The 14,903-nt window shown below is 35.5% G+C and overlaps 1 protein-coding gene across 1 annotated transcript in view; it reads left to right on the forward strand.

Moving 5' to 3' along the window:
• The window catches only part of LOC126284215 (phenoloxidase 2-like), a 112,744-nt gene that overhangs the window by 68,499 nt on the left and 29,342 nt on the right, over positions 1-14,903 (forward strand). Inside the window, exons 6-7 of the mRNA XM_049982986.1 lie at positions 4,726-4,876; positions 5,915-6,016. Of these exons, the coding sequence (XP_049838943.1) occupies positions 4,726-4,876; positions 5,915-6,016 (253 nt within the window). The remainder of the gene's footprint in view (positions 1-4,725; positions 4,877-5,914; positions 6,017-14,903) is intronic.

Genomic DNA, 14,903 nt, shown 5'->3' on the forward strand with positions numbered 1-14,903 from the left:
CAGTGTTCTGCTCACAGTGTGAGCTCACTAGTCATCTCACCATGTGAATATGCTGGTCACTAGTGTTCCTCACTGCAAATATGAATATGGGCACCCAGCAAACAGTCGGTCAGTTCTGTATTTGCATCTGATATGTTCGTTACTGCCATCACTGTTCTATGGGCTATTGGATAAAAACCTCACTTTGCACTTCGTCTTTCTCTCTGGTCACAATTGGAATCATGTGTCTCTTTGCTCTTGACCTTTTGACATCTCTGTGGTGAAGGTTTCTGCTTTGCACTTCATTACTTACATAGGTTGCTTTGGCCTTGTCCTTGTCTGAATCCTGTCCACCATCAGTCAGCCATTTTAGCTCCACCACTGCTTGGTGTCGTGTTCTCTTCCATTTGTGATCCTTCCACCTTGCAGCTTCAAGTGTCTCTCTTCTGAGTTCTGATGCATACACTGATATCTGGCTACTTGCTGATGTAAAATAACAGGAAAGGAAATGACCAGTATTGGTATGTGGTACCCTCTGCTATGCACCATATGGTGGATTGCAGAGTATGAATGTAGATGTTCATGTAGATGGTTCACATGAGGTGTTTTGTAAACAATATTCTTCATAGACTGATTGCATTTCTGTAGTATTCTACTAGTGTGTCAAAATCTGCTGTATGCTTTATATATGACTGAGCTTTTGTGATCATTCTAGTTCCTATCCATGCAAATTGTTTCACCAAGGTGTAACAGTTGATTAATACCGGTTGTGACTCATTGATTCTGTAGTCATAGGTTGTAGGTTTTTATCATTTTGTGATGTGAACAGTTTACATTTCAAACATTTGAAGCAAGTTGGCTATCTTTTACACCACTTTGAAACCTTATGAAGATCAGTTGAACATTTGTGCAGCTTTTTCCAGACAGTACTTCATTATAAATAACCACATCATCTGAGGCTACTCGTGATATTTTCAGCAAGGTCACAAATATACAACGTTTACAGCCAAGGTACCAATACACTTCCCTGGGGTACACCTGAAGTTATTTATACATCTGTTGATGACTATCCATCTAAGATAACATGCTATGTTCTCCACACCAAAAAGTCCACAGTGCAGTCAGAGATTTTGCTTGATGTCCCATATGATCATATTTTCAGAATTAGGTGTAGATGTGGTTCTGGGTTAAGTGATCTTTAAAACTCAAGAAATACTGCATCTACCTGACTGCTTTGATCCTTGGCTTTTAGGATATAATGTGAGAAAATTGTGAATTGAGTTTCACATGGTTGATATTGATGTTTCAGGAATCCATGCTAATTGGCATGGAAGAGGTCATTGTGTTTGAGGTAACTCATTCAATTTGAGCTAAGAATATGCTGCAGATAGCCACTGGGACCTGGAGCTTTCCTCAGTTCTGCTCCTTCAGCTATTTATCAATGCCACCAACACTAATATCTAAATCACTCATCTTTGCAGTGCTGCAAGAATTACATTGTGGCAATACTCCTGGTTTTTCCTTTGTAAGGGAATATTTTAAATCAAAGTTCAGTATTTCTGTTTTTGTTTTGCTGCCCTCGGTTTCAGTTTGTCTCATCCATCTAACTTTGCTACACCTAACAGCCTTTACATATAATCTGAACTTCTTTGGGTTTTGTGAGAGATCCTTTGATAATATTTTGTTACGGTATTTATCTATCAAGTGCAAGGTCACCTATTCTTCTGAACATGGGCCACAGTTCTATATGGTCTCTTCCAGAGCTGAGTGTTTCAAGTTACTTAATGTGAAGTGAGATAACTGTCTTTTTATCCAGTTTTCTGTACATGTAAATCTTTCTACTTGTTTTAGTTGGCTTTTCTACATTGGTAATCAATGCTTCAGGTCAGATTAATTTGTTGCAGTTAGATCCAATATATTTCCATCATGACTGGGCTTCTGAACAATCTGCTCTATGTGTAGGTATTTCTCAGAGGATGTCTTTCCATTCAGTTACAAAACTGTGATTTTTCCAGTTGATTGTTGGATTATTAAAGTCTCCTCCTATGATGACAGTTTGATTGAGGAACTTACATACTAGTGAACTTAGATTTTCTCTAAAGTTTTTGGTTACATGTGGAAGTGAGTCTGGTGGTCGAGAGAAGGATCCAGTTACAAGTTAATGCCCATCCTCGATACTGAGTTTTGCCAAGGGAATCTCCTGTGCAGTTTGTTTCTGTCTCGGTGAATTTAGTTATAAAAATAACAAAAACAACTGGCTACAGTACATTCAGTCTATGCCTGAATCCAGCATCACAAAAAACAGTATAATAGCATGATGCAATGAGCCAATAGGACAATGAATACAAAAACATACCTGGGACAGACTACATACCAAAAGGATCTAGAATCAGTCAACACCTTGATACTGATAATGATTATGACCAGGAGCTGTCCAGTTAATTCTCAGTTCCCTATAGCCACCACACCTCCCTTACCAATTTCTCATTTTTTATGTTCAGTTTTGTATACAGAGAACATTAGCCTCACCACAGAATATCTCACCAAAAACAAATTGGCAGTAAATAAGGACTAGGCAATTTTGATGGAGTTTCTGCTAAATTATAAACCAACACAAGTGGATACTGAGCCAGAATATTCAGTTGAAACAATTGATTAATTCCTGTGTGTTATAGTAGATGAACATCTTACGTGGAAGGAACATGTCAGCTATATGTGTAAAAAAAATCTCCTATAACTCTAATGTGCTAAAACACCTTTCTAGAACTAGTGCCACCTGCCTTAAGACAAATCAATTTTGGATTCATATACCAATGGTATACATGGGTAAGGTTTTCATAGCCCAGAAAAGAGCAGTTAGGATAATAGCCAATATTAGTAAATATCAGTCCTGTAGAGAATACTTCATTATGTATAACATACTAAAAGTGTACTCATTGTATGTTCTCAGGATTATACTGTTTGTGAAAGAAAATATGGAACATAGTATAATCAATAGTGAAGTCCATAATTATAATACAAGAAAAAGAGAGGATTACCACATAAAATTTAGTAATAAAAGAGCAACAGATCACAGTCCATTTTCTGCTGGAAGACATTTTTATAACAGGTTGCCAAATAACATAAAACTGTGTAACGATTCATGTTGAGTGTTACTTAACTTAAGTTTCTTCTGCCTGGTCCATTGATGAATGAATGGGAAATTTTCATGCTACACAAAATTTATTCACATTAATTGACATCCAAACTGCACACTTGTCATGTAAACGAAACATGGACAGACTCCACTGAGCTCTTTGACTTCCAAAAGCAACTTCAAAAACTGACTGACAAAACAACAACTCAAGAACTAACTTGCAGCCACACTGCATCGCTTTATTTAGAATTTTAACAATAACTTCCAAAATAAAGAATTATTAATTTTGTACAATTTTGATGTTACAATTAAAATTTACAAAATGTAAAGAAACTGATGTTACAGCCAAATAAGGTATAAAATACAATATTGAATAACAATCTTTTATAGTAAAATCTTTAGTTTTCCATAAGAAAATGGTTCTTAAATTTAATTACAATAATGTCTCTCTCATTATTTTAGTTATATAATTAATTACAGTTTGGATTTGGTTACCAATATGTAATGGTAGTACAGAGCTTGTGCTTTATCTGATTAAATACAAATAATGTACAAATAAGGCCCCAATTCTGGAAATTGGAAGACTGTGAGATGTAAACAATTGGAGAGTTGACATGTGGAATAATCAGGTCTACTGCCAGCTGTTTGTGTCACTCTGGCACAATATTTTGGCCACGTAACTCGGTGCATTGTTCAGGTGCTACCTCAAGAAGGCAACAAGTTACGTGGCTGAAATATTGTGCCAGAGGGACACAAACATCTGGCAGTAGACCCGATTATTCCACATGTCAAGATCTCTCCGGGAAAGCCTGAAGAGTTACAATCGGAGAGTTAATTATAAATGTAATTACAGAGAATATTAATAACAAAGGAAGACATAAAAATTACTAACAAATGAAAATACATCACTTGGTAATAACTTTTAAGCTGTTTCTCAAGATAGTGAGATCTAAGGTTACTGGATTATTAGATTACAATTTTGTTAATTAGAAGCATTGATTTTTTATGCTAACATCTCTGCAGTCTCTAGTTATTTATTTATAAGGACTTATTACTTCAATTTCTTGATTAGTTACTTAGTTAGTATATGTGCATAATTTTATCAATTACAACAATCCACCAATAATTACGACAACGCATATCCTTCCAGAACATTAAACACGTCTTCGCAATGAATGTCAAGTTTTTTTATTAAATAGGACAGAATGATATATATAAAGACACACATACAGGCATTAGGAAGCACTGAATTGTCTGATAATTGTCTGGATGCATATGAAAAATGTGGTTTCGGACATTTCATGTGAGTCCTCGGGGAGGCTGTACCATTATAACTGTTAAATGAAAATATATTAAAGACAAAATTAAAGTAACTGTTAATTGCTAAATGTTTGTACTCCATCAAGGATTTTTAATGAATGTTGGGTATAATTCATCTTTATTTCTAAACTCTTATTAATGCTCATATGTTTATAAACAGACTATGTCCACGACTGTAAAAGTTATTATGGACAAATAAACCATTTATTTCTTTATCATTCATCAGTAACTGAGAAACGTACAAAGGTTGCTTTTACTGCATTAAGACAAATGTATTTCCGTTATTACAGGTACAACTTTGAACGACTCAGCAACAAGCTTCCTCGTGTCAGGCGTCTACTGAACTGGCGTGAACCAGTGGAGGAGGGTTACTTCCCTAAACTTGACAATATTGTCTCCAGCAGAGTTTGGCCACCACGGCACTCATTTGCCAACTTACGGGTAGGAATTTGTTATTATATTTATTACTGAGTATAGGCAGATATTTGACAGATGATACTTAAGTTTGTTATGAGGTGAAATTCCTCACTAGCAGAAGTACTGCATATTTTATAAGACATTATGTGTGGATGCAATGCTGAGAAAATTTGTGATATGTCACTGCAGAATATGGTACCTTAATTTTAAGTAATAATGTTTGATTCAGATTCCAGACACTGAGTGTATTCATTTACTAATCAGTAATTTCTAAATAACCTGCCTCTGTAGCTGAAGTAACAAATGCACACTACTATAGCAGCATTTGAGTTAACTGGTGTAAATCTAGGCAGTGGAAATTTTCATCATCAACATTTGGTTTAACAAGGAGAAAGTAGCTGTTGGCCTAAATATCCTGGTCAGCGGACCGTGTATCAATATCTTCATTTAAATTCCAATTTGCACCAGAGAGTCTCATAGACAAAGAGCATGTGACACTGTCAACAGTGTCTATCTGTTAAAAGGAGAACTCGAGAAAGGTTTCAATAAGTTTGACAGATTCTTAGGCTGATGTTTTGATTGTTGTTCTGGATGTTAAAGAGCACAAGGGTTCAGCCTGTGATGTATCATGTAGAAATTTAAGGTGAGGAATGAGGCATGGCTTTGGGACTAAACGATGCCAATTTGTCTCTGTAGGAGTAGGTTGGAAAGGGGTAGCTCGGTGGTAGCTAGAGATCTTTGTGGAAGGAGAAGTGACATCTGGTGAGTATTGTAATAGGTAAATGGTCAGATTTAGAATGGGATATAATATCAGGACTGATATAAATCATACACAATGAATTACTGTCAAATGAAGCATATAGTTGTTGAAGAAATTTCTTTGGGTAGGGTACTATGATGTTACTGAACAATATTGGTTAATTTGATATAATTTATATTTTACAAAATTCAGTAACACTGGAGACAGAAGTTCAGAGGAAATTTAATTAATGAATTTTGCATTATATATTATCTTAAATTTATACAGGCAGATCAGCAATATAAAATGTTTTCTTTCTAAAGGATGTCAACCGAGAACTTGATCAAATTAAGTTTGATATCCTGGACTTGGAACGCTGGCGTGATCGATTCTATGAAGCCATTCATGGTGGTTCTGTTGTAAATGTAAGTAAGACAGTATTTAAACTGTTATTGTATGTTATAACTATTATTTCTTACAGACAGTGCTTTTCAGTGAACTTTATTTCTGAGCATGAATAAATAAATATCATGTATTGTTCAGTAAGAAGTAGCAAAGATGCTGAGTCACGATAGGCACAACAAAAAGATGCACACAATTACAGCTTTTGACCATTGAGGCCTTTGTCAGCAGTAAACACACACACACACACACACACACACACACACACACACATGCGGGCACGCGCGCGCGCACACACACACACACACACACACACACACACACACACACATGCTCAAACGCAAACACAACTTGCACAAACATCTGCAGTCTCAGACAGCTCTGGTATTGTTACATTCCATCCTGGATTTTTCAGTAAGAAGTAGGGGAGAGCTGGGCAAAGTGGTCAAGCAATGTAGTGTCATATTTTAAGCTGAGTAGCGATAGAAAGAAAAGCATAGAAATTGTTATAGTCTGCAAATATTGAAGTATAATATTGAATAGTTTAATTACCTTAGGGTCGAATTAAGTACTTTAAACAATTCTGTTTTCACAAAGTGGCAAAATGGCCACTTGACTAGATATTGAGTGGATAAAGTGGCAATTTAGTTTTAAACTCAAAAATAAGGAATAAAAAACCATTTAACAAAGAACCCAGAAGGAGCACAGCTGGTCCTAAAAACACTGTTCTTCTGGCCTTGAATTTGAAATTTGCAGTACTTGCACACTCTGTCTTCATCATTGACATCAAAAAGAGCTCTTCTAGGATTGGGTTTCCTGCTCTTCACACTCTTCTCATTTATTGCCTTTCTTCTCTTTGACTGCTTTCCATTTTTCCATTCTTTTTCTTCTCTTTCTTATTTTCCATTGGTAGATCACTCTTCTAATTACATGTTGTGAGTATTGCCACAGAGCTCTTCTTTTTGGCAGAGCTATTATGTTTTGCCATGAACCACGGACCTTGCTGTTGGTGGGGAGGCTTGCGTGCCTCAACGATACAGATAGCCATACCGTAGGTGCAACCACAATGGTGGGGTATCTGTTGAGAGGCCAGATAAACGTGTGGTTCCTGAAGAGGGGCAGCAGCCTTTTCAGTAGTTGCAGGGGCAACAGTCTGGATGATTGACTGATCTGGCCCTGTAACACTAACCAAAACGGCCTTGCTGTTGTGGTACTGCGAATGGCTGAAAGTGAGGGGAAGTGACAGCCATAATTTTTCCCAAGGGCATGCAGCTCTATGATACTTCGTGAAGAGTTTGACAGAGCACTAAAAGACCTGAGTCGAAACAAGGCCCCGGGAGTAGACAACATTCCATTAGAACTACTGACGGCCTTGGGAGAGCCAGTCCTGACAAAACTCTACCATCTGGTGAGCAAGATGTACAAGACAGGCGAAATACCCTCAGACTTCAAGAAGAATATAATAATTCCAATCCCAAAGAAAGCAGGTGTTGACAGACGTGAAAATTACGAAACTATCAATTTAATAAGCCACAGCTGCAAAATACTAACACAAATTATTTACAGACAAATGGAAAAACTAGCAGAAGCCGACCTTAGGGAAGATCAGTTTGGATTCCTTAGAAATGTTGGAACACGTGAGGCAATACTGACCGTATGACTTATCTTAGAAGAAAGTTTAAGGAAAGGCAAACCTACGTTTTTAGCATTTGTAGACTTAGAGAAAGCTTTTGACAATGTTAACTGGAATACTCTCTTTCAAATTCTAAAGGTGGCAGGGGTAAAATACAGGGAGCGAATGGCTATTTACAATTTGTACAGAAACCAGATGGCAGTTATAAGAGTCGAGAGGCATGAAAGGGAAGCAGTGGTTGGGAAGGGAGTGAGAAAGGGTTGTAGCCTGTCCCCGATGTTATTCAATCTGTATATTGAGCAAGCAGTAAAGGAATCAAAAGAAACATTTGGAGTAGGTATTAAAATCCATGGAGAAGAAATAAAAACTTTGAGGTTCGCCGATGACATTGTAGTTCTGTCAGAGACAGCAAAGGACTTGGAAGAGCAGTTGAACGGAATGGACAGTGTCTTGAAAGGAGGGTATAAGGTGAACATCAACAAAAGTAATTCAAGGATAATGGAATGTAGTCGAATTAAGTCGGGTGATGCTGAGGGAATTAGATTAGGAAATGAGACACTTAAAGTAGTAAAGGAGTTTTGTTATTTGGGGAGCAAAATAACTGATGATGGTCGAAGTAGAGAGGATATAAAAGGTAGACTGGCAATGGCAAGGAAAGCGTTTCTGAAGAAGAGAAATTTGTTAACATCGAGTATAGATTTAAATGTCTGCAAGTCATTTCTGAAAGTATTTGTAAGGAGTGTAGCCATGTATGAAGGTTGATTTGAGCATGACTTTGCCCTTACCTTCCTCTGACATTTGGTACTCTCACTTATGTAGCCAGTTATAGCAGTTGTAGGAGGAGCCACTGCTTCATGTGGACTCTGAACCTTGTTTTACCTTCACATTTTTTCAACTCATTGTCAGAAGTAAAAGAAGTGCAAGTTATATAAAAAATTCTAGGACCAGCTGTGGATTGAAAATAAATATAAATAACTGTATGAAAAAACAGTACAATCATGTAAATGGTCAGCAAATCACCATATTTTGTATTTTTCATTGGTATAGGGTGTTATGGTGTTAAACAGTCTCATTCTACACCATACAGGAAGACTGCAATGTAAATTGTTCTCAGTAATTTTCTATGAGTTTCTCCCCTTTGGTCACAGCCTTTTAACCTTTCAAATACATTATGCTGGTCAGATGAGAATGACAATAATATCACTTTCAAATATCTAAATTACTTCTGCCTGTCAGTGCAAGCTTGGATGTATCTTTGGAATATGCTTGACATAACAGACTGCTGATTTTGTTTTTAGTGTCTCCATGAATTCACTTCCAATTCCAATTTTTGTCAGTAGAGAGTACAAAAAGTTTACAGTGAGATTTCTGAATAGGAGTATCAGGTACCCCAGGAGAGTTTTGTTCATAGGATAATCGGTAGCTGCATTAAATTCAAAGAACAATGTCTGGTCACAGTGGCCAGAGACAGTGGTCATGTTTGTGTATGTGTGTGTGAGTTGTGCTTATGTGAAAACGTGTGTGTGTGTGTGTGTGTGTGTGTGTGTGTGTGTGTGTGTTTTCTACTTCAGAGGAAAGCCTTTTGGCTGGAAGCTAACATATATAGCAGACCTCTCTGCAACCCAATATCTTCTCTATAGGGTGAATAGCAGTCTGTCCTTTTCATAATATTATTGTTATTCCATCCTGGACTTTCCATTGTTTAAACTCAAAGAATACATATTTAGGAGTGCTTTTCACAGGAAGACATTGAAACTGAGCAGACCTAACTTCTGAATCTTTCCTTTCAGCAGCCACAAATGTAAAGAGTGCAAGAGTTGCTCACACATCACAGACTCTCATACATAATATATCCTCAAACATAGATTCCAATGAAGTGGAGGTAAATAACAAAATAACACTAACCTTGGTTTATCTGATCACAATGCTCTAGTGCTTACCGTTCCCCCTATGCCTCTGGGGGGGGGGGGGGGGGGGGGGAACAAAAAAAAAACCATCTTGCCACACATATAAAATAATTTTTTCTAAAGAAAACTGCACTCATTTTGTTAACTGTCTAACCAATGAAAGCTGGACAGATGTGAGATCAGAAGCATGTGCAAATAATGCACATAATGCCTTTTCTTCTATATTCATGTCACATTTTGAAATGTGTTTCCCTAAGAAGTTAGTGAGGTCCAAGTCTTCAGAACAAAAAGCACACAAACCTTCGATAACTACAGGCATTAGGACTTCCAGTGTAACCATGAAAACACTGAACCAAGAAATAAAAACTTGCTCAGATCCACAGTTTGTGGAATATGTAAAAACATACAGAAAAATATACCGAAAGGCAATAGCAAAGGCAGAGTTGCTATATAATGACAATTTAATCAGTAACTCAGACAAAAAACCACAAACTATATGGGACATTGTGAGGAATGAAACTACTACCTTGGGAGAAGAGGAAGAAATAATACTCAAAAGCAGTGAAAATTGCAATATAGAAAAGAAGGAAATGGCAAACTATATTAATAACTATTTTTAAATGTACCACTTTCATTAAACTTAAACTTCACAAAACAAAAAAGAATACATGCTCCAAGGGTTGCCTGCAGCATGAATATTCCTTCAACAAATGAACAGGAAGTAATTAGAGTGAACAGTGAATAGTGTTTTATTCGTCTCATAACATACAATTTCTAATCATATGATTAGTGTACAGGAGATACGTCAAAAAATGGATAATACAACTTAGGCATAATTGGTACAAAGAATTTTAACATTAATATGAACTTTTATTTTTCTTTCCTCCCTTTTGTGAAGGACAGCTACATTTACACACAAGACTATATGTAAATTTATCCTGCTCAAATGTTCAGTTCATCCATCATGAACTGACAAGTATATCATATAGCTTTGTTTTCAGTGCCTCTAGGTTCATACTCAGAACATTCTTTCCTTTTAGCTTGTTATGAATTTTCATTGCCATATACTGAGCAGACTGCACATATAGGTTTACGCGATAAGTGGGAAGCATAAAATTGTCTTTGTTTCTGATGTTATACGTGTAATTCAAACAGTTTTTCTTGAATAACTCTAAATTACTATGTAGAAAGATGATAATATCATAGATGTAAAAGGAGGGAACTGTTAATAACTGTTGTTTTTCAAATAGTGGGTGACATGATGTCCTTGGATGGGCAGTACACATGTTCCTTATTATTCTTTTCTGTAACCTTAGTATGCGCAATATATTGGTTGAATTTCCCCAAAAAATAATACCATACCTTACAACTGATTGAAAGTAGCTGTGGTATGCAATTTTCCTTGTATTCATGTCTGTTGCACCAGCTAATATTTGCATAGCAAATGCAAAGCTACATAATTTGCTTAACAGGTAGTCAACATGTTTATTCTAATTTATATTTTTATCTAGGTTTAACCCTAAAAACTTCACAGAATCCACTTCTTCTATATCCTGATTTTTATGAGTTATTTTAGTTTCTTGGGGCTTTGACTGTTTTGTTCTGAATTGGACCATGTGGGTTTTGGGGATGTCCAGTCTTAATACATTGAGTTGGAACCATGTTTCTAGTTTGTTCATTGTGTTTATTATGTAGAGAGGGGTGTTTTCTGGCTCCTGGTTTTCAATTAATACAGACGTGTTATCTGCAAATAATTGGTGGAGCATTTATATTGTTCGGTAAATCATTAACATAGAACGAAAACAAAATAGGTCCTACAATTGAGCCTTGAGGGACACCTTGGGCTATTGTTTTCCATTTTGAATAGTAATTTGCTGCATTTGATGAGACAATCTTTCTTTGTTTCCTATTTGATGAGTATGAAGTAAGCCAATTTAGAAAATTACCCTTGATCCCATACTTGTCAAGCTTATAGATGAGCAGTGCATTGTTTATAGAGTCAAAGGCTTTTGTGAGATCACAAAAGATTCCTGCAACTTTATTATGGTTGTTTAATGATGTGCTGATCTTGTCGATAAACTTGTTAATTGCATCAATAGTACTTTTGCCACGCTGGAAACCAAATTAGTGTTCCGTAATAATATCATATTTCTCCATAAAATTTCTAATCTGCATAGCAGCAGCATTTTCAAATATTTTTGATAGGACTGGAAGGAGGGAGATGGGATGATAATTCCCCATATCCTCGCTTGACCTTTTTTGAGCAACGGTTTTACTTCTGCATACTTCAGCACCTCTGGGAAGCTTCCTTGTTCAAAGGATTGGTTATTGGTTTATTATTTTAGATAGTGGGTATCCTACTATTTTACACACAAATTTAAGGACTTTAGTTGGTATTCCATCCCAACCTGCAGAATTTTTGTTTTTAGTTCTAATATAATTTTTCCTACATCTATTGTTGAAACTGTTTTGAATTTTGTGAGGCATTCAGGATTATGACATACATTGTTTTCATAATCTGAAATTTGAGCCGGATTTACAATGATCTCATCTTCAAGCTTAATTGTACTAATACCATGTCTAGAGGCTTTGATACCTAATTTGTGTTTTACAACTGACCACACTGCCTTTGATTTATTCTCATGTTTTATGATTAATTTATTATTTCTCATTTGCTTTGCTGCTTTGACAACTTTCTTAAATGTACTTTCCTATTGTTTAACATATTCAATAAATTCATTTTTTTATTATGTCTTAGTTCCTTATGTAGCTGCCTTTTCTGAGCACTGGAGATTTTTATACCTTTAGTGATGCATTTTAATTTTGTCATTTTATTAAAATAAGTTTTTTGTGGAAACATTTAATTGAAAACACTTAGAAAATCCCTTAGAAATGCTTCAAAATTTGCTGTGCATGAAATATTTTTTATCAAAGTGCCATTCTTTTTTACATAAGCTTTTTTTACGTGGGACTTCTCTACCTGCTCTGGGTAGCTCAATGAATAATCCTGAATGATCAGAAATTCCTAGATCTAGACAAAATGTATATCCATCTTCAAATATGTAATTCGTTAAAATATTGTCAATGCATGTAATTGACTGAGCATTTGCTCTTGTAGATTCAGAAAAATTAGAAGCTTAAAACCAAAAATGGCACCAGGTGTTGATGAAATACCAGTTTCAATCATAATACGGACTGCAGTGCAGACTGCAAAACCTTTAACACATATTGCAAATTTATCCTTTAGTGAAGGTGTGTTTCTTCAGCGACTGAAGATCTAAAAAGTGAGGTCACTATTTAAAAATGGAGACAGACATAAAATAGAAAACTACCATCCCATATCACTTCTTCCTGCTTCCTCCAAAATATTAGAGAAACTGATGAAATTGAGTCACTAGATACCTAGACAATAATAAACTTTGGTATAGTAAAAAACATGGTTTTGTGCAAAACGAAGCACAGGAACTGCAGTCATAGACTACACCCAAGAAAGAATTAAAAATTTGGAGAAAAACAAAAGTGTAGTAGGAATCAATTTAGATTTATCTAAAGCTTTCAATACGGTCTTCCATGAAATCCTCCTTGATAAGTTGGAAGCAGTAGGTATTAGAGGAAGAGTTAAAATGTGGTTTGAGCCTTATCTGAAAAACAGATCTCAGATTGTAGAGCTCATCACTGTAAATTAAAATAAAAAAATAAGGTTAGTTTCAGAAGCGAAAGAAGTTTCTTTAGGAGTACCCCAGGGCAGCATCTTAGGGCCACTACTCTTTCTCATATATGCCGATGATTTACATTTACAATATGATACAGCCAAAATTGTACTATATGCAGATGACACAAGTCTGATAGTGAGCAACTTTAAAAACTCGTTACAGTCAACTACTGACAAAATCCTAAAAAGTGTTGAGACTTGGTTCAGTGCAAATAAACTTACACTCAATGCAAAGGAAACAAATTACATACAGTTTGGTAAAATGATTCAGGATGAAGACATTAATCTAGAACTGGGTGACAGACTAATAGAGAGAGTGCACTTTGCACAAGTGTTAGAAATGCATATAGATGAAGCTATGAATTGGAAACACCATGTATAATTTCTTACACACAGACTTAATTCAGCCTGCTTTGCACTGAGAGTTATTGCAAATGTTTGCACTCTAGAAGGCATCAGAATGGCATACTTTGGATACTTTCATTCTGTTGCCTCATCTGGAATAGTGTTCTGGGCCAGCTCAAAATCTAATTTGAAACCATTTTTATTTTACAAAAACGGGCTGTTCGAATAATTACCCACAGTCCAACACAAGCTCACTGCAGACCTCTTTTCAAAAAGTTAGGAATACTTACTCTGAAAGTTAGGAATACTTACTTTGCCATCAGTATATATACTTAAATGTGTACTCTTAACCAAAGCTAATCCAAGCAATCTCCACACAAATGCAGACTATCACAACTATAATACAAGGAACAAGAATGATCTCCACATAGAACAAGTAAGAAGAACACGAACTCAGAAGCATGTAAGCCACATGGGCATTAAGCTCTGTAATGCACTGCCTCAGTACATTAAATATTTAAAGGACAATACAAATTTTAAATTGGAACTTAGAAAATTTTTAATTGATATATGTTGCTACTCAATAAATGAATATCTTGAAGATCAAGAAAATGACTTTACAAACTAACCTCCAAAATTTTCTATCTTCGTTTGTTTCAGCTTTTATTATACTTTAACATCCATAGTACTAGCTATATATTGTTCCTGAGAAACAAATTACTATAAACCATTTATGTGGAAAGAAACTGTATGTTTGCTGTTATTTATTATAGACAATTTCATTTTGAACATTCTATATTTTAATTTCTGTGTATGACAATTCCAATTGCAGACAATTTCATTTTGTATATTCTATATTGTTAATTTCTATGTATGACAAGTCCAATATCATTTTTACAATGACACGGAGGGTAAATAAATAAATAAGACATTTAGAGACAAATTGGTCCCCCTTGTATGCTGCACCTATGGAATTGCCAGTTTCACATAAAATGGAAAAGAAATTTCCTCTAAAAGGTTCCAAACAATTAGAAATAGGTGTCTAAATTTACTATAAGTGCAGAACTGAGCAAATTACTTAAGACAAAGCAGAAACAGTATATTTCATTGATACTAAAATTAGGAAAGTGCTCAGTACTGTATAACACACATGTTGTATTTTCTATTTATTTCAAAACTAGGAACAAATGTGGGTTTAACTTCATTAATGTATGATATAACAGTAAAGATGCTACCTGGGGAAGATAAAAATGTTTAGTTATGAAGGTTACAGTCTTATGATTGGAAGCAGCAAACTCTAGTACTTTAAAAAA

The sequence above is a fragment of the Schistocerca gregaria genome, chromosome 8 (assembly GCF_023897955.1).
Source record: "Schistocerca gregaria isolate iqSchGreg1 chromosome 8, iqSchGreg1.2, whole genome shotgun sequence".
In the NCBI taxonomy this organism is placed as follows: domain Eukaryota; kingdom Metazoa; phylum Arthropoda; class Insecta; order Orthoptera; family Acrididae; genus Schistocerca; species Schistocerca gregaria.